Genomic DNA, 20,633 nt, shown 5'->3' with positions numbered 1-20,633 from the left:
CATGGTCACGGACCATGCAGAGAAGGGGATCCGAACTCCTGACGACTTTACAGGCTGTATCCAGTACCATTCTGTCATGTAGACACTCCAAACTCAAAAGTCCACGACCTCCCTGTTGTCGGGGGAAGTACAACCTTGGAACGGACGATTTGGGATGCAAACTCCTAAAGAGATGCATCATTTTTCGGGTCCTTACGTCGAGTTGATACAGCTCCTCCCGAGTCCACTTCACTACTCCAAACGAGTAGAGTAAGATTGGAACGGCAAGCATATTTGTTGCAGCAACTTTGTTCTTCCCCGACAGCTCCGATGACCAGATCTGTCGAAGTTTGTGCTGATACTTGCCGTGGAGAGAGTTTTTCATTGCGGTTACCTCTTGTGAGTGGCGTTGTTCCACCCCGAGGTAAGTATACGTCTCTCCTGCATCCAGATGGTGTAGGATGCTTCCATCTAAGAGCTGCATATCCTCTCCGTAGTCCCCGCATCGTTCTCTTTTGAGATGAACCATTGCACATTTGTCTGTCCCGAATTTCATACCGATAGCATGCGTGTACTCTTCCACCACCCTCAAGGACTGATGGAGATCCTTCTCTCCAGAGGCATAAAGTTTAAGATCATCCATATAAAACAGATGGATGACCTTGTGCCTTCGGTTTCCGGGGGTGCCACAGTTATACTCTCGAGTGTTTCTGAGCGCAACGGATAATGGCAATAGTGAGATGCAGAATAGAAGGGGACTGAGGGAATCACCCTGAAATACACCCCTTCTGAAAGTGACCCACCCTGTTTGGACTCTTGCTTGACCAGATGTTATGGTGAAGCGAGTTCGCCAAAGTGGTATCAGTTGTTCAATGCATCTCACTATGTTGTCGGATACCGCAAGGCATCTGAGCAAATGCAAGATGAGCTCATGCGAAATTGTATCAAATGTCTTACGGTAATCGATCCAGGCCATAGCGAGGTTACGCTTATATTGTATCGAGTCCTGCGTTACACATCTATCGATGAGCAGGTTCTCTTTACATCCAGCGACTCCTCTCTTCGACCCTCTCTGCTCATATATCCGTTCGAACACTCGGTCAACTGCGGTGAGTATTCGTGTGTATAAGATGCTTGTAAACAACTTATAACACGAATTCAAGCATGTTATCGGTCTGTAATTCTTAGGAATCGACAAATCTCCGCTTTTGAGGATGAGAACGGTCCGCCCCACGACAAACCAATCCGGAATCGGCTGCTCTCCGTCCAGCCATAAGTTAAAAACTCTGGCCAGATGGCGGTGGGTACTTGGTAGTTTTTTCCACCAATAAGTGTTCAGCCCATCTGGGCCTGGAGCAGCAAAGTTCTTGGAACCAACAAGGGCTCTTCGAACGTCATCCGGGGTTATCGGGTTGCGCAGTTCATTGAGCTCAGGCTGTCGAAGCTCTCTGTTGAAAGCTTCGAACTGCGCTAGGGCTGGAGTGTCTAAGTTGAGTGGCTGCGGGTGTTCATAGATATCCTTCCAGAAGGATTCCACCTGATCAGCAGTCGGCGGATTATCCACAACACGTGGAGGCTCTTGGAATAAGCGAGAAGGTTTCTCGCGGAACCTAAGATTTTCCGCGATACTTCTCGCTCGCCTCACTAGTGACTTCTTAGCAGCCACTAGCATTCGTATCCTATCAAGGCAATGCTGTTTGGTGGTCAACAGCACGCCTTGGCTTAGATTGTGATGGATACGTCGTAAATTGGCGGCTTTTCGCCGCACTGCGGGCGTGAAAGGCCTATAGGCCGCCCTGTAGTCCATCACACATTGGATACGAGACGCGTGTTGTCTCGCCGACGTGATCTTAGCCTCCATCTTGTGTACACGCCGTTCAATCTTCCGAACCGCAAGGCCGGGATTTCGTCCTTCCGATTCGGAAAGCGATTGGACGACGTTATACACGGCGGTGTTGATTTGCCAGATGTCAGCCTCTTCTGTTAGAACACTATGAACCTCCGCATCCAAACAAGCCAGTTCTTGTGGCTTCAGGGGCCTAATTCTGTGGAGCGCCCTGCGTGTTCTGATTGTCGTCTCCATTGGTGGTATGGTGCGAGTCTCCTCTCCAGCCGTGCCAACGGGTGGTAGAACTGACACTTCTACCACTTCGTTAGCAGACTGGGGAGGAGCTATATAGCCCTGCCGCCGAAGATAGGATACGTAATCCCTAAGATTTTGGGCGGAAAAGGCGGCATGCTCCGGATGTGTTTCACACCACAGAGCATGCAATCTCGCCATGTACCCTCTTCGCGCGGGCTCACTACTCTCGTAGCAATGCATAAGGCTATCTCTCAGCTCATGCGTCCACTCAAAGCGTCCGTTGTCGTTGCCAGGGTTGCCATCAGTAGGCAAATCATCGTTATGGGTCCCACCACCTTGCCTCTGACCCCTCCGAGCGGGTCGATTGTGGGGGCCCCTTCCTTGATCACTGGGAACCAAGTGTTGGGTCCACCGGGTGGTTAGCCCTGTGGACTCACGGCCGGCACCGGAGGGAGAATAGAGTTCTCCTTCCCGGGTGCGCCTGGGCTGGCCGTCTGGTTTTGCACCAGTTGCTCGGGTAAGTGGTGTCGCAACTCACCAAAGGCCAAGGGTGCTAGTGGCCATCCCTGCTTGATTATATCTGTTATTATTGTTGTTATAGTATTTGTTATTGTTATTATTATTGTATTCATTATATCTATTATTATCACTGTTATTATTTCTTTGTGGATAGTTATTATAATTTCTGTTATTAAATTGTGTATTATTATTATTTATAGGTCTATTATTTTGTTGTGTAAATTTTCTTTGTGTATTATCATTATATCTATTATTATAAGTTCTGTTATTGAAATTTCGATTATTATTGTTTTGATTATTAAATTGATTTGTATTATTACTCCTATATGCCAATGTTCTTTCTAATCTTAGCAAATATTCACAAAGCCTATCCATTGTTTTAATTTCGTACATATTAATAATTTCAGAAATATCTTGTCTAAAATGTCTGCTTATATTACCTACTATTTCCTCTTCTCTCATGTTCGGTTTTAAATATTGTACAATGGCATATAATTGAATAGCGTAATTATTAAAATTGAAACTTCTATTTTCATCAAATTTTCCAAATTGTAATTTATCTCTAATTTTAAGTTGCGCATTTTCCCCCCAATATTGTTTTATAAATAAATTTTCAAAATCTTGGAAAGTATTGATATTATTTCTTGGCTGTTAAACCAGATAGAAGGTTGATTTAATAAATATTGTCTAATTACGTCTTTTATTTCATCTGTATTCATTTGATTTGATATTTTATTTCTAATTATTTTTATAAAAGTTATCGGATGTAGTTTTTGTATATTACCATCAAATTTGTTATTTTCTTGAACACTTGAAAACGTACTAATGGATCTAGTCTCTGTCGATGATTTTCTTCTATGTCTTTAATTTTATTTTCTATATTAATGATTTAATTTTTATTTTGTTCATGATTTTCAAACAAGACTCAACCTCTAACGGAAGCAAGAAACTCTTTGGAAGGTTCGAAATAGATGAACATTTCAACCTAGCAGACCACTGTTATAATATTCATGCAGTCATTGTTCACTGTGGTTCTGGCGTTGAATGTGGTCATTATTACGCCTTGGTTAAAGAAGAAACGGACTGGTTTAAGTTTGACGATAATCGTGTCACGAAGTGTTCTGGCGATGCATTGAATTTATTGGAGCCTCTGGAGACACCCTACCTTTTGTTTTATGAGAGAGAGGACATTGTTAGATCAAGATCTTCAGATGATGTGGTGCTGCAGGTTTTTCCGGGTTTTCCTGCAGCTGAAAAAGCAAATGCGCCACTGGAATCAATGAAGTCGCCCCGGAGCGCCAATTAATTTTTATTGTTGTATTTATTTTATTTTTATCGTTAGTGAAACATAATATACCTTTCTTTTTGTTCATTATTTACATTAATTAAATCATTTGAATATATTTTGTGGCTTTCTATATTTTCATTGACTTTATTTATTTTTTCTATCATTTCCTGATTGTATTTAATTCTTCTCTAACTTCTTGAATTTTTCTACTATTATTGAAAATTGAATTATTAATATCTATATTATCTGGCTTAGTACTTTTATAAAATTTTATATTTTGTTTTTCTATTCTTTTCTCAGATTCCTTGTATAGATCCAGCATTTCTTGTTTATTAGACTCTAATTTTAACTGTACCCTTTGTTCCAGCCTGTCCATATTTACTGTTTCACTCTCAATACCCTCTCTCACACTGTCAATATTCTGTCTCACTTCACCTTTCACACTATCTATATTCTGTCTCACTTCATCTTTCACACTATCTATATTCTGTTTCACACCATCAATATTTTGTTTCATGTTCTGATTCATTTCGTTTTTCATCCTAACCATAAACTGCATTATCATTTGCATTTGGTTATCCACATTCATTCCTTCTAGTTACTACTTTCACCTTGATCTCCACTCTGTCTCACTTCTTCTCCCTCACTCACTCCTGTTTTCTTTACATGTCTCAAATTCATTCTTGCTCACTCACAAAATTTTACTCTTTCTCTCACTCTGCTTTCGGCCTTTCCAAATGTGCCTCACGTTGTTGGCGACAATTGTTATGTTATTAGGAGATGATGGTGTTGATAATTTATAATTTATTTAATCAAATTTGATATTATTCCTCAGGTAGATACCTTATTTTAAAGATACTTCTTACCTTGATTAGCTTAGTCGGATTTCTCTAAGCATGCAGCGCCCTCTATCTCTACAGGTAGAGTTCTTGGAAAGGTCATGTTTGTTTTCAAAAATATTGTGCCAAATAAATTTTCAAAAAAAATAATAAATATAATATTGAATTCCAAAACTATGGCACTGATACAATCAACCTTAATCTTAACCTACCTATACCTGTGAAAATTATCTTAAAATTTAAATCATGAACATAATTACACCACAAAGTACCACTCTATAATAATTGCTGTTCTGTGGTATAACCTTGTTGAAATTAAATTGCTACAACGTTCTCTGCCTTATGACAGATTACTAAAATGACTGCTCAGTGAATGTTTACAAATTAATCATTAATATTAATTCTACAAATGGTTATCGTTCTCAAAGTGTTTTAAAATGGTAAATGAATGTTCAGTGAGTTTTCAAACAATGAGAAATTGAAATGTCTCTCCTGGATTCCTTCTATCAGCAAACAGGTTTATAAATGGTTTTAAATACCTTGAATTTTTCCTTTTGGTGCAGTGAATTGATCTGGATGTTTCTTCTTTCTACTCCAATTTTTCCAATTGATACTATGGTAAGTTCAATTCTCTGCTTTCCACTATATTTTTATTTAATATTGATTCTATATGTATATTAATAATTTTGATTTATCAATTCACAATTTTAATTCAATTTTCAAACTTTCAAAAATTGTACGTGCTTCTCGTTCCAGCGTTGATCATCGTCTCCCTTGGCTTCACCTTTCAACAAACTCCACATCTCCTTGGTAACCAATTTTTAGAAAATTCTAGATGCTGTCAAAACCTTCTGATTTGTAAATTTTGGCACTTCACTCAAACTACACTTAGTTTATTTACCATTTGTACTTATAAACAAACTCTAATATCTAATATTTACAATATTAGTTGTTTTATAACATTTCATGTTCTGTATTTTACAAAATTAATTTTTGAAATTTGCATTTGGCAAAATTCATGAGCTCCTTTCCAATTCTTTCACCTAGTAGGCTAGACAATATTTTAGCTACATGGGTTTTTCATAAACTGAGTGTTTTTCCTTACACAAATTGAAACTCTTTCAAAATATTGATTTGGATAATTTGAATAAATTGTAATGTTGTTTTGTTTTCTAATATTGATCTGAATGGTTTTATTAATTTGTTTTTGCGTTTCAGGAAAATATATATCTGGTGATTGATCTTTTAAATACTGGATTGTGACATTTGAATTTCAATGGAAACCAACTAAGGAATGATTTAGTTGTTACATTGTGTGCATTACAATTTTACTGAGAACAATATATATATATATATATATATATATATATATATATATATATATATATATATTTTTTAATTTTAATAATGATATAAAAAAAAATTTTCAACAACTTTATATCATTATTAAAATTAAAAAAAAAAAAAAAACTTTTTCATACTGTATTATCACCATAAAACATTTGTAGCTTTTCCCTGAAGATGATAATAAATTTTATCGAAATATTGGAATAACTTGTGTTATAAGAGTACACTTCCGTTCTGCTGTTCACCCAAAGAAATTCCCAAGTTTTATTCTTAACTAGTCAGCAAAGACTGTCCTTCAACTATATATATATATATATATATATATATATATATATATATATATATATATATATATATATATATATATATATATATATATATATATATATATATATATATATATATATATATATATATATCAAAGTAAGGACACAGCTATCAAAGTAAGGACACAGTTCAGTCCTAACCAAGTGAGGACCGGGTGAAGGAGTTGGCTGGGAATGTTCTAACTTTCAACCTAGCCGCGGCCTCTGTTTTCCAATAGAAAATTGGAAAATATACTCTTAATAGAAAATTATTTATTTTTCTTCAATATACATCTACAGATTGAGGACAGTACTATTCTCCTAGTGAAGTGAGGTCCGTATATATTTTTCAAAGATCCTAACAATGTGAGGACATATATACACGTACTAATTCATCATAAAGGCAGAGTGAGGTCCATTAAACGTTGCCGAGTTCTTCAGATGTGAAACAGATGGATGCAAGGTGGATAAGAGATAAATGTATATTAGCGAAGATTCATGAAAGTTTGATTGTTGCGTCGTGGAAACTACTGCGTAATTTAAGTTAGTTTTGATCAAAATAAACTAAAAAATACATGTTGTTCATGTTTTGAGTATTTCAGTTTCACAAATACATTTTTCAGAATGGACAGAGAAACATAAATAACGAGGTTTTGGACCGGTTGTGGATTCCAAAATATGAAAGTACCAAGGGACTTGGCAGGAATGAGATCAACAGTCTAGTTCATGTACCATTTTCTTCCAAAATTTTTATATAGTCTCCGAAATTTACGATCAAGGTGTCATTATATTCATATTGTCACGTATAAAGTTTAAGGATGAGTTCGAAAAGGCACTGAAACAAATTACGAAAGTCATAAACAGATTAGTTAAAAAAAATTGAGGTTTGTTTTTTTTGAATATCTCGAATAGTACTCATAATTTTCGAATTAAAAAAAAAACAAAAAAGATCATCGAATAAAATTTCAACTCCCGGAGCAGTACCTCTATTATTTATAATTTCAACAGAGCCCTGAAACTAGAGCCAAAAACGGGTAGCCTGGCTTTCGCCCGCGGGGCGTCAATCTGACACAGCAACAAACCTTTTTTTTAATATTGTAAATATGAAAATTGAGAAATGAAAAAATTCATGTAGTTTTGAAATACGTCAATGAACAATAATCCGCGATAAAAAAATTGTATCTGAATTTTTCCATTGATTATGCATTTGTTAGTACATAATTTTTTATGAACCGAAGGTTAACATAAAAACCCTATTAATTAACAAACTCAAACCCTAGAATTGTTTTCACTTCGTGAAGGTATTCTCAATAGGCTAATGAATAGATCGCCGCGCGCCGTCGCAAAAATTACAAACGGTTGAAAGCTACTCTGTAGCTAGCAGAGTCCAATAGGACTCTGTATATTTTTTTCAACCATTCGATCAGAAATAAAATTCTTTTTTCAACGATATAACACACGTGGCCATTTCTATTTGAATATGGCGGTACTATGAAGTCAAACAACTTGATATAAAGAGAAACTAACGACGAAATTTTCTCAGTTTTTGAATAAAAATCAACTATTGAAATTTTTCACTTACCAACGAACTCTTTAGGGGCTTTTGTTGTATGCAAATTTTCACTTCATTGATCTCAAAAATCTGAATAGGAAGTGGTATTTTCTGAACTTCGACATCGAAGTGTACCTCTTTCACTACTAAAAATTATACTGTGCTGTCCATTTCTCCGTACCGGTGAAAAGTGTAATTTTTATGAAGTTATTATCCCATAATGAAAGCTTTGACACTTTCACTTTTTCATTGGCAGAGAAAAATAAACAGATTACTATCTGCGACACCTGTTTGTAGTATAACAGAGTCATTTCAAAGTCGAAGTTCAAAAAATACTAATTTCTATTTAGATTTTCGAGATAAATGATATAAACAATGGCGTTTAAACAAAATTGACAAAAAGTACGTGGGTGAATCAAAAACTTCAATTTCAAAACTTTTATTCAAAAATTAAGCAAACTTCGACGTTAGCATCCTACATCGAGTTTGACAATATTTCTGTATGTGACGTCATGCTATATTTGATAGAAATGGCCATATGTCATTTTAATTGAGCTGAATTTTCCAGTTATCCATATATTCGATCCATATATTCGATCACTTATTCAACACTCAAATATTCTTTGAAGTGAGAAATTCAACATACTCAACTGATGTGAAATATTATCAAAAATTACAGCTAATACAAGTGGTGAAACGGCACAGCAATAGTGTGCCAGCAGGTCTTGAATTCGAATCTGCCTGACTTCATATTTTTTCTCGAACGTCACTGATGCCAAAACAAAAACAACAAATGGAATAGAATGAGTTGAATCAGTAATTTCACATTCAAATACAAGACCATTTTGTTGTCTCTTTAATTTCACAATCATTGGTATCAACTGTAATCAATCATTTAGTCTGGGCTTTGTTTAGATTCGTATTGAATGAACATCCTTTTAGTAAAATTAAGTGGTTAGGCTCATTCAATTCGGAGTATTGTCAAAATCATTGTGAAAAAAGAAGTAAATTAGTACATAAAAAATTCTAAAAGTTATAAACAATTAAAGACCCTAAAAAGCAGTGTTCGGTTTTGTTGTTTGTAGTTTGTTAACTATAAATATTTTTGAATTTTGAGAAAAAGATCATTGAATAGGAGGAAATTTACTGAAAAAAATTCCGACTCCCGAAACGGTATCTCCATTATTTATAATTTCAATTTGACGCTGAAAATAGCTGTCTGCGCACCATTTTTAGGTTGCGCACATGACCTCTTAGCGAGTACGTAACTTAAATACTTTTTTGAGGTACTTAAAGTAAATAGAAAAATTTTTAAAATTTATGATATAATCTAAACACCATAGAGATCTGATTCCTGTTGGAATTTTTCATTAAAGTACATTTTTCAATAATTTAGACAATTGTTAATTAACAAAATTTTTTTAAACTTCCTTTATCGTTCAAACTAAATCAAATATTTAAATAATTACCGTGAAATTATTTCGCCTCTTGGAGACCTTCTTAGATACATACAAAAAAAGATTGCATGATAAAACTTCTGAATATTTTATTACTTTGTCAATAATAATTTTTAAAGTAAACAAAAAAACACACAATAATGTTGTGAACATTTTTTTCCTAATTTATCATTATTTAATCGTTCTTATGTCGATAAAAGACATTTATAAACTGAAACAAATAATTTGTTTATAAATCTTTTATGAAGAAATGGACTATTTCAATACTAAAAAAAATCAACTTTATAGAAAACTGTCAATTATGATTTGAAAAAAAAATTCTCAATAATAATATTAATTGTTTAAATAGTTTTTTTATATGTCTACTGTATCAGTTAAGACATTTTTTCTTTTCTAAAATTAATTAACAACATTAATTAATTAACAGTTTTCTACAAAATAACAAAAAAAAATTCTATTAACAATTTCATTGTTTATTTACTCAATAATTTGTTATAAATAAATTCACAACAACCAAGAGCATAAAAATATCGAAGAAATTTTTTTTCCATTATTTATTCAATTTTGTAAATACACGTGCTGCAAAAGTTGCACCAGCTGATCCATTTGTTCACTTTAATGCTTATATAACTTTCAAACTATTAGAGATACAACAATAAACATTCAGATCATTTTTGTAGATACCTAATTAAATTATCTTTCAAATGTCATCTTGCATATATTTTTTTGGAAATTGTTAATTTGTTGTTTTAGGCATTTGTTTATAAAAATTTCCTCAGGTTTTTACAAATTTTCAGGCTCACAGCTCAGTTAATAATGCGAATTCGGATATTGAACTTCAGACCAATTTTGTTATCGAGATGAAGATGAAAATAATGACTCTGATGATGGAGATGAGGATTTCGAATACGGCATGGTCACTGATCAACAAAATAGAATTATTAACGGAATCTTCGGAGCAGATTCAGACTCCGAATCTGAAGAAAACACGGAGCCAGATGAGACACGAGAAGAAGAATAAGAAATGGAAGAATCTAGAGATCAAGAAGAAAAAGATGAAGCAGAAGAGATAGAAGAGCAAAAAATCGAAAATCTCTCGAGTAACAAAGGAAAAAGAATACCACGTTCACTTTCAAACCGAGATATTGCAAGTACATCTTCAAAAAACAAAAAACAAAGGAAAAGACGAAATTGATAAAATAAATCGACTGCTTTATTATTCTTGATATAATAATAAAGAATATTATCGCCGCTAATTGTAATATTACGATAAAAATTTTATATTTTACATTTGTGGTTTCACTTAATAGATTTTGTGTTTACAAGAAAACTATCAAGATCTATTAAGTGAAACCACAAATGTGCGGCTGCCTCCTGCTGGTGGCTCCGTGCATTTGTATTTATTTCGTCTGGTAACCAAGTGTTGCCCATCCTTACACTTGGCTGCACCATACTGATGATGGGCCAAAAGCCCGAAACACGTGTCTATGGTTTGCCACTTCCTTGAGTGCTATGTCCGATTAAAAAACTCCTTTATCTTTATCAAGACACTAGATAACCTTCGTATTTATATTATTTCCTGGACCCGGATGTCACGCAGGTAGCTAAAGCTGCCTCCGTGGTGATTTTGATAGTTTTCTTGTAAACTATATATATATAGTTTACATATATATATAATATATATATATATATATATATATATATATATATATATATATATGTATGTATATATATATATATATATATATATGTATATATATATATATATATATATATATATATATATATATATATATATATATATATATATATATATATGTATATATGTATATATATATATATATATATATATATATATATATATATATATATATATATATATATATATATCCAGCGTACTTTATGGCATCCCTACATGGATGTTCTGCCATACATTGCGGCGTCCGGTACATTGGTGCGTCCGTATAACGGACGCGGTAATGTTTTCCCATAATAAATCCGAGCACTTCTGTGACTGGTTCTTGTCAATCTAAGAAAAAAATCTTGACTCCAAGAGCTTTCGATGTATATGAAAAGATAACAGTTCAAAAGTCAAACAAAGCTATTGTGCGCGTTAGAAAATTCAATTGAAGGACGCAACATCATACGGCCGGTTAAAGTTAAAATATTCAATTAGTTCAACAATAATATTATTGGGGGCGCTTTCTGTGATGAAACTTTTCGTATATAAAGTATATTTCTTCCACTTAGAGCACTTTAGTGCGTCCCTAAATTTGGCAACATGAAACTTCGTGAATGCAATGATCAGTATCATTGTGAAGTCGTAGTGTTGGAAGTTTATGTAGGTAAGTGGCTCAAAATTCTTGTAGATTCGTCTACTGAAGTTCCGATAGAGAAATATATAAAATTAATAAATTTTTCTGATTCCACACTTTCAAATTAGAGTTTGCCTTGATCCTAATGAAACAATTTTCCATTATGTGAAACTTTGAAATCATCTTTCAAATGCATCGAAATTCCCAATGAATATATTTCTATATTTATAATTTTAGTTGAGTTATGAAAATAAAAAAGGTTTCATTTGAAAGTCTTTCCTTTAAATAAACGATGGAATTGGCCTATACCTGATGAAAATCCGTCATAACTATATTAAGAAATACTTTTCTGTGAGATTTTCGCGAACCGTTTACAGAACAATGACACGTGTTCCACTATACATGGTGCATAATGAAACACGTCTCGCTGTTTTGTAAGCGGTTAGTGAAAATCTCACTATTTTTTAATATAGTCTATGCTTTCTTGATATTGAAATGAACTCTCTTTGATCTTGATTGTTTATCCTGTTGAGAAGTTAAAGGGGGAAGGAAGTATAAAATTCGCATTTCTATTCATGGCGATGATTCTTCTATTTCTATTTCAATCTGTTATTACAGAAATGTATTCCAAGAGAACAGACAGGATTATGTCATTGGTTCCGACTCAGGTAAATATAACTGCTCTAATTCATCTTACATAAACTGAATCTTATTTATAGGTTCAACATCAAAACATATTCATCAATAAAATGTGTAATGTGGCACTGACTCCAGTGAAAAAAATAAATATTATAAGCGATGTCATTATTTCTTCAGCCAAATATGATGAAGAAAAGGTAAATTATAATATCCGACTATACAGAGCATCACACCTAGTCTCTCCAATCTGAGTAGTTGAAAATGAATGATGGATATTGATTTTTGTCCAGAAATTATGAGTTATTGCTCTCTTTTCTCATTGAAACTCTGGGTGCCACTCTAGCATACATTATTTTTCGAATACAAATTCAAGTTTCTAGATTCATAAAGACAGTGGTGTGATAACTACTACTTGATGCTAATTAAATATTGGATTCTAGTATAATTTTTTACTTGTTCCATTCATTATCATTATAATGCTAGGCATTTGTCCGAGAAGGGGAAGAAAATCGTTAATTATTTAGACATTAGTGTCAATGTTCTCATTAGGATATATTAAGGTTTCAGAACGTCAAAATATATCATTTAATTTATATTCAATGAACTTTGTGAACACGAGGTTCCCATGTTATTTTGCTGAAATAACTATACAAAAAATTCAGAAATAAAGAAAAATGTGTCCATATTATCAGCGCATAAAATGGGGGTGCTTCTACAAGCCACTGGATATTGGTAGAAACTTGATTTTGTGTCAGTCAATGAAATGAGACGCAAAATGCATTAAGAAGTGAAGGACAATTCATAATTATTTTTCAGTTTGAAAACCCTATTCTTCCATTCTCAACTTTCATAGATTTATAGTAACAAATATTTATTAATTGAGAATTCAGTGCTTGTCACATAACTCAAGTTTACTGCCCATAGGGACAATCTCTGATAAAAAGATAAACACATGAGGTGTCAATTTTCTTTAAATTCAAATTTACACATTTCAGTTCATTTTGAAATTCTACTTGCAGAGTAGTATAATAATTTTCTCTAGAATGACATATTTGTGAGAGAAGTGAGAAAGAGAATTAAACACGTCCATAAATTATTGACCTTTTCAGATTCCCTCACCCTCCTATTATCCAATTAGAGGAAATTTCCAAGTTCAGTCAAACATAAATGAAAATGAAGAATATCAGGTAATCAGTATTCATCTTCTATAATATTGTAGAATTATCCAATTTGTGTTTCAGTCTAAATCTGATACATCAAGTCCACCACCCAATCTGGAATTTTCAGATTTTGAGGTAAGTCCAAATTTCATTCCTCTGTAAATTATTTCATTGATAATCTGCCTTAATCTAGAGATTATGAAGTTATCAAAATGATGCTCCTATGTAAACTATTCCTTCTGAATAAAGAAAATGAAAATTAGTCAGCAATGCGGTATACTTTTCGTAGTATAGTAGTTTTTGAATGACTCAAATTAAAATAATATCAGTAATAAAATTAAAAAAAAAACTAATCAATACAGTTTATTGAATGATATTTACTATGAAGGGTTTTACAAAAACCGCGACACGTATTTCGCTATACAATAGCTTTCTCAAGCATAGTTTATACGGTTTTTGTGAAACCTTTTACAGTGAAGATCATACAATGAACTGTATTAAATAGTATGGGCCAGTTCTATTCATTTAATGAAATTTAATAAACAAATTTTGAAATATCAGAAATTAATAAAACTAGAAAGTTGAAAGATTTAGTGTACTAACGACATTTTAATTGCTTGCATCCGCAATCGTCTTCACAGGTAAAGAATGACAAATTTCCGAGATTACTAATTCTATGTAGCCCAATTTTCTCCCGGAGGAGACAGAGAGTGGGGAATGCCGAGATTCTTCCCATTGGTGGAAGCCGGATAGACAAGTGTCTATCTACATTGTTATTCAGTTTGAAGAAAGCCACTTCCTTGAACTTTCCCTATAACCAATGCTCCTCTCTTCATGGATACAACGGAGATAAACCGCCAAATCGGGTTCAGCAGAGCATGCCTGGACAAACCAGCATAATATCAGGTGATCGATAACTGAGATTATCCATAAATAGGGTTGTTGGTTCAAAGAAGGGGCCTTCATCCTGTAAAACAACAATTTCAGCCAACCCAGTGTGGAAACCGTGAAACTCAATAGTAAGACAAATAAACGAGCTTTTTCTAGTTTTATTGATTTCTGATATTTCAGTTTCTGATTGTTAATTTTCGTAGCTGATTTTTTTTCAATTCATTCAATCCACACCAATTTTTCTTTGACCAACTAAAATTTCCGCATCAGAATCGCTTACATCGATTTTTGGTTAGATTTTCATTTGTTGTCGGTTTCAACAAACTTGAGCAATTAAGGCAATAGTAGTTCGAACCAACAAACCAATTTTTGTTAGATTCAGATATCTGCTCATCTACCCTCGTATAAATTCCATTACTTCCACATCTGTACAGATTTTGCTAATAACGAGAAACATTGTTTCAGGTTGATTCACCAGCTTCCATAACATATAAAAAAGACACGGAAATTGTTGAATTGATGCATGAATGTGATATGGTAATATGAGTTTCAGGATAATAATAGTATTGAATTATTTCAGTGAGTTGATTATTTCAGATTCCGGAGCCTGGGCTATCAAAATATTGCGAAGCGCTTCTGAATGAGAAAGAGGTAATTTCCCTATTACGTGTTGATGAACAAAAAATTTTTTTTTTTCAGAATTATTCTCCTTTTGACGACTCTGATGCGGATCCAACGTATTCACCATCGGTGTTCATAAAAACTCATACAGACTTCCAGATGATGTTTATCAAAGTGCAAAAATTTCTAAGCTCCTTTTGTTGCTCGAAAATGGAAATTTAAAACAATATAAGGGAAAAACGCTTGATGAAATTGAAATCAATTTTGATGAAGATCTTCTCGATATCACAAAGAATGAGGACACTGATGAAGAGAAATCAGATGAGGAAGTTATAATGGAAAATGAACTGTTTTTACATAATAAAGCAGAGGGAATCGATAATTTCAAGATCCCAGATACCAAAAGACAAGAATTTTGATAAAGTGGACTGAGAATCAAAAAAAAATTGCCTCAGAATATTTCCATGATCATATCAGAAAAAAAATTCCACCAAAAAGGACCGAATGTGAGAACTAAATACCCTGGAGTGTTTGACAATAAAGACTGGTTGAAACTCAAAGTATTTATACAAAATATTTATACTAAAAAAAATGAAAAGTGAGAATATTTCCTATGGAATTTGTAATTGAAGTTTTGTTTTCTTGAGGTATTTTTTTTTGAGTTTGTATTCCTTCAACACTTTGTATTATTCGTATCTAAATAAAGTCATTAAAAATATTAAGTAGTTTCAATGATTTGCTAATGAAATGTTCTGATGGTACTGGATGGAAACAGTAGTATTTATAGATTTTCGAAATAATCGAACAGTTGTTTTCATTATCATTATAGTTTTTATTTTTCGTTTCCAACGAACTCCATGACATAACCTTAGCAGCTCAAAAAATAACCAGAAAAAATATAACTGGTAAAATCGTACATATCCATACTGCTAGTAGACAAGCACTGCTAGTTATTCTAGAAGAAATCACAATTCACATTGATACTAGTATTAAAAGGCTACTATCTTCTAGCAGAGTCTCTCAGAATAACACTTTCACTCTGGATTGGATTAAAGGAAATGTCGAATCAAGAGGAAACTGCGTCGCTGACTCTCCATAGAGATTACAGGTCTCAAATCTCTGGAACCTGAACCTTTAAAGAAGCGCTGGAATAAAACTATAATATGTAATCTCTGAAGAATACTTTTTCGCTATTCCAGCGAATAGACAGTTAAAAAATGATTGCCAATGTCTAGAAAGATCCTTCAACTGAATACGATTGTTTTGATATCTCGTCAATGTGGGTAACAGACTCACTTTTTTGTAAAAGAAGGAAACGTTGAACACGTCATATGTATAATTAATTGATTAAGGCTTTCGCCTTCAAGACCGTCGCGTCGTAGTATGGAACTGCATCCTAACGTTTCGCCAGTACGAGTGGCTGGCTTCTTCGGAGGTTTATTCATCTTGACGATTCAACGATGACTAATCGGTGAATCGTCAAGATGATTAAACCTCTGAAGAAGTTTTCATTTTCATTAGGAAGTTCAAAACAATATCATTGAAAATAATTTCTATCCTCTTATCTTATTATATAATTTACATGAAAAAACATGTAACGAATTTCAAAATTATTCCTTGTAAAACATTCGTGATCAAGTAAAAATTACAAATAATATTGTACTTTAACGAAATATTTATTTTAAATTTCAGTTAATTGTGTAAACTTGAATAAAATATCTCCATTTTGCCAAAAAATTCATGGAACAATTGAGAAGGTATCTCTTGTGACTAATAGGTGATCCAAGTCAAGGTTATGCTAAAAACAATGGTAACAATATGAGATAACTTGTTTTAGGTTATCCTCAGCGAAAAAAATCGATAAATACTTGAGATGCCATAATAACGAGAGATGAAATACGCCTTCTATAGATGGAGAACAATTATCCGCTGGAGAAAAATTATCTGCTGCAAAAAAGATGTTTGTGAAAAGTACACACCTTCATTATTGATGTTTTGGTAATTGAATTAGGTTCAAAACACTGTTCACTATGGAAAGAAAATTTAAATCTGCAAAAAAATAAATGTCAGCTGATGAACTCTGAATTTCAGAAATAAAACGACATGGAATTCGAAATCTCAGTACGCGATACTTACTTTGAAGGGGATTTTATTCTTCGACGACATTTTGACGTAATGAAACGTTCTGATAACTCGCTACTTTTTTACTCATCTGTGTCGACCCCCGTTGATCAAGAAGATATATTTATTTTCAGTTTCATTTATATTGTATTATAAGTAACTGAAGATTTATTCGGTAATAAAGTGATATGAATTAAATCTGGCAACTCCGCCGGACGCAGCATCATTCTGATTATGAAAAAATATATATATATTGGACGCAGGATTATACTCTTTGTGCAAACAAGTATTCAACGGACGTCATAAATGCCCGCTTTGAAGGGGACGCGGTAAATGCATGTATATCTACTTTTTTATTATTAAAGATAGAAGAATTCTGAACATAACCACAGAATGCATTTTATATGAAGAATGAGTATACGCTGCTAAAATTAGCCTAAATGAAGGAATTCTGAGGGACGCAGTAAGGTCGTTTTATGAAAGGACGCCATAATGATAGCGTGATGTATATATATATATATATATATATATATATATATATATATATATATATATATATATATATATATATATATATATATATATATATATATATAAAGGAGTCCCACTTGGTAGTGGGAGTAAAACTTTACAAAAGTATTATCTATACATTCAATTAGCCTAATAGGGGATTTAGTCAAAGTAGACAAAATACCAAAAGGCGGACCTTGACTATAGTGAAATTGTCTACGTAGATCCAGAATCTAGAAATCATATCAGGAAAATTAAAAGAAAATACGAATTTTGAATATGAAGTATAAAGTGTCTAAAATATAAAATTTTGTTGTAAAAATAAAATTCAAAATAGTGTTGTGAATTTAGAATTTCAAAAATAGTGCTGTAAATATAAAATTAAGGATAATGTTGTATATATAAAATATCATGGAAAGAGTATCGGAAGAGTAGTAAATGGTGCTGTTGATATAAAATTCAAATATGAAGTCTAAAGTATATAAAATATGGAAAAAATAGTGTTTTATATATAAAATGTAAAAATGGTGTTGCAAATATAAAATTAAAAGTAATGTATATATAAAATATCATGGAAGAAGTTTTGAATGAAGAGAGAATGATGTTTTATATATTAAATACGAATACCAAAGAAACAGTAACGAAAGAATACTTATAATGAAAGAATACTTATATTATAGAGCAATAATTTCTATGTGATTTTTTTTATAACAAATTGTAATATATGTTTTTTATATCAATATATTGATGGATGGAAAGGCGTGACTGGGCGCTTATCCATTCCTTAATTTTTGCTTTAAATAAATGATGGGAATTATATTCTTTCATTTCATGAGGGATCAAGCTATATAATTTGGGTCCCAAGTAGACATAACTTCTTTGTAGAGTGTTTTTATCTGGTCTTGGTATAACAGAAGAATTGATTTTGTGACGTGTACTGTAGTTATGGTTTATGGCTATCAGTGTATTTCTGTGAGTATGCTGTCGCATTATTGCTGATAGAAAATATAGTTGTCGAAGATCAAATAACTTCGTTTCGCGGTATAAGTCATTAGTGGGGTAAGTGTATGCTTTCTTAAATAATATTTTGATGATCCACTTTTGTATTTTTTCCAGTTGTTTGGTATAATTATTTGTTGCCGCTCCCCACGCTAATATTCCATAATTTAAGTGTAGTTCAACTAGGGCATAATATAATATTCGTCTTGAACTCGTCTTGAAAAAAATATGAAGTAGTTTTTTCGATATGAATGCCCTATTTCAAATTACAGTCTATGAATACTCTCAAATATTTGATTTGTTGGACCATCGATATTGTTTGGTTGCCATCTATTTGAAGGGTGTCATATTCTGGTAAGTTCTTCACGTATGAGGTGAAAGGTATGAAATATGTTTTCTCGATGTTCATTGTTAAAAGCAGATTTTTAAACCACTCTTGGATTATTTTTAAGTCTCTTTCAGCTTTTTTTCAAGATTGCCAATCCTCGTCTACATATATAATTGCTGTGTCGTCAGCATAACTCACCACATCTCCTTCCAAATTTAGTTTCAGCAAATCGTTGAGATAAACATTGAAAAGTATAGGCCCCGGGACTGTGCCCTGTGGGACACCATATTTTACTACTGTTTCTTCACTGAGGCTATCATTTACCCTCTTTCTTGTAGATAGTTTTTTATCAGATCGTATGTTTTTCCTCTTATTCCAATACTTTCCAATATCTTTAGCAATGTATGATGGTCGACGGTGTCGAACGCTTTAGCGAGATCTATAAATATGGCCAATGTTGGTTTGGCTTTGTCAACATATTTGAATATTCTGGAAGTGACGTATACTATGGCGTCTTGCGTGGATCTATTTTCTCTAAAGCCAAATTGTTTTTCCGATATTAATTCTTTTTTTTTTAATACTTTGTTAGACACGTTTTCAGTAACATTTCGAAATTTTTGCAAAATTAGAGATCAAGGAAATGGGACGGTAATTTGAAACATTTTCTTTGCATCCATTTTTGTGCAGTGGTTTGATTACAGAAATCTTGAGAGCGGATGGAAATATGCCAGTTTGTATAGACCAATTTATGATATAGACCAAGGGTTTGATGATATATTCAGCAATTAGTTTTATAATCTCGGCAGTCACGTTGTCAAGACCTGGTGCTTTCTTTTTTTTCAATTTATTCATATATTTCATCATCATTTGTCTCCCCTAGGAAAAATGAGTTCATCGATTGATTTAGAGCCTGTGGATGTATATTATTATGTTGTTTTATTGCTTCTGCCATTTTTTGTCCTATACTTGAGAAGAAATTATTAAATTCATCAGCCATCTGTTTGTTATCGGTGAGAATGTCAGCGTTTTCATCAAATATTTTATTTATAGCTTCATCTTTCTGTGTTTTCGCTGTTATTTCATTCACACACTTCCATAGACTCAATGAGCTATCTTTATTTTTTGAAATTTCGTTCGGATAGTATTTTTTTGCCTCTTTCATTATATCATTCAATTTGTTCATGTATTTTTTATAATTTTGTATATTTTCATCAGCTGGGAATTTCACTTTTATTGCATATAATTCATGCTTAAGGTTAACTGATTTCAAGATGCCATCTGTCATCCATTTTTTTTTTCCTAAATTGAGAATTTTTTATTTTGATATTCGTTGTATTTTCTTTTATGTGTTTTTTTATTGTGTCTATAAATATGTTGGTGGCAGTATTAATGTCACTGCATAGATACACTTCTGAGAAATGTTCTCTTTCTATAATATCAACTAATTTATTTTCATTAATGTGTTTCCGTATTTTTTTATTAATATCTTTATGTTTTATTTCAGATGATTTGAGTCTAACAAATTGAGTAAAGTGGTCCGTTATACTGGTTTGTAGAACGATTGGTATTATATCAATGACGTTTCTGTCATACTTAATGAACATATGATCTATGCAGGTCTTTGAATCTCCTTGTATTCTTGTGGCTACATTTATTACGGAAGCATAATCGTACTCACTC

General features: G+C 32.8%; 1 protein-coding gene across 4 annotated transcripts; it reads left to right on the top strand.

The window, feature by feature from the left end:
- Positions 1–11,228: 11,228 nt before the first annotated feature.
- Positions 11,229–15,706, top strand: LOC141483287 (uncharacterized). 4 transcript variants are annotated; one of them, XM_074177781.1, is made up of 8 exons: positions 11,231–11,714; positions 12,303–12,352; positions 12,404–12,520; positions 13,433–13,510; positions 13,565–13,618; positions 14,840–14,911; positions 14,972–15,025; positions 15,074–15,706. In XM_074177781.1, the coding sequence occupies exons 1-8, from the start codon at positions 11,651–11,653 to the stop codon at positions 15,215–15,217; spliced, it is 633 nt and encodes a 210-aa protein (XP_074033882.1). In that variant the 5' UTR covers positions 11,231–11,650; the 3' UTR covers positions 15,218–15,706. The 4 variants fall into 4 exon arrangements, with proteins under 4 accessions (XP_074033883.1, XP_074033880.1, XP_074033882.1 ...); XM_074177779.1 differs by having other exon boundaries at positions 11,230–11,714; positions 14,972–15,706; XM_074177782.1 differs by lacking the exon at positions 12,404–12,520 and having other exon boundaries at positions 11,229–11,714; positions 14,972–15,706.
- The last annotated feature ends 4,927 nt before the right edge of the window (positions 15,707–20,633 follow it).

Source organism: Leptinotarsa decemlineata, unplaced genomic scaffold (assembly GCF_025532065.1).
Source record: "Leptinotarsa decemlineata unplaced genomic scaffold, Ldec_3_MD MMD2_tig00003192_RagTag_RagTag, whole genome shotgun sequence".
NCBI classification, from domain to species: domain Eukaryota; kingdom Metazoa; phylum Arthropoda; class Insecta; order Coleoptera; family Chrysomelidae; genus Leptinotarsa; species Leptinotarsa decemlineata.
The sequence above is the reverse complement of the archived record's forward strand: the minus strand, read 5'-3'. Positions and strand labels throughout refer to the sequence as shown.

Coding starts and splice junctions, on each gene's coding strand:
- LOC141483287 (XM_074177779.1), top strand. CDS start 11,651: ATGAAACTTCGTGAATGCAATGATCAGTATCATTGTGAAGTCGTAGTG. Junction 11,715..12,302: donor AGTGTTGGAAGTTTATGTAG/GTAAGTGGCTCA, acceptor CTGTTATTACAG/AAATGTATTCCAAGAGAACA. Junction 12,521..13,432: donor CCAAATATGATGAAGAAAAG/GTAAATTATAAT, acceptor TGACCTTTTCAG/ATTCCCTCACCCTCCTATTA.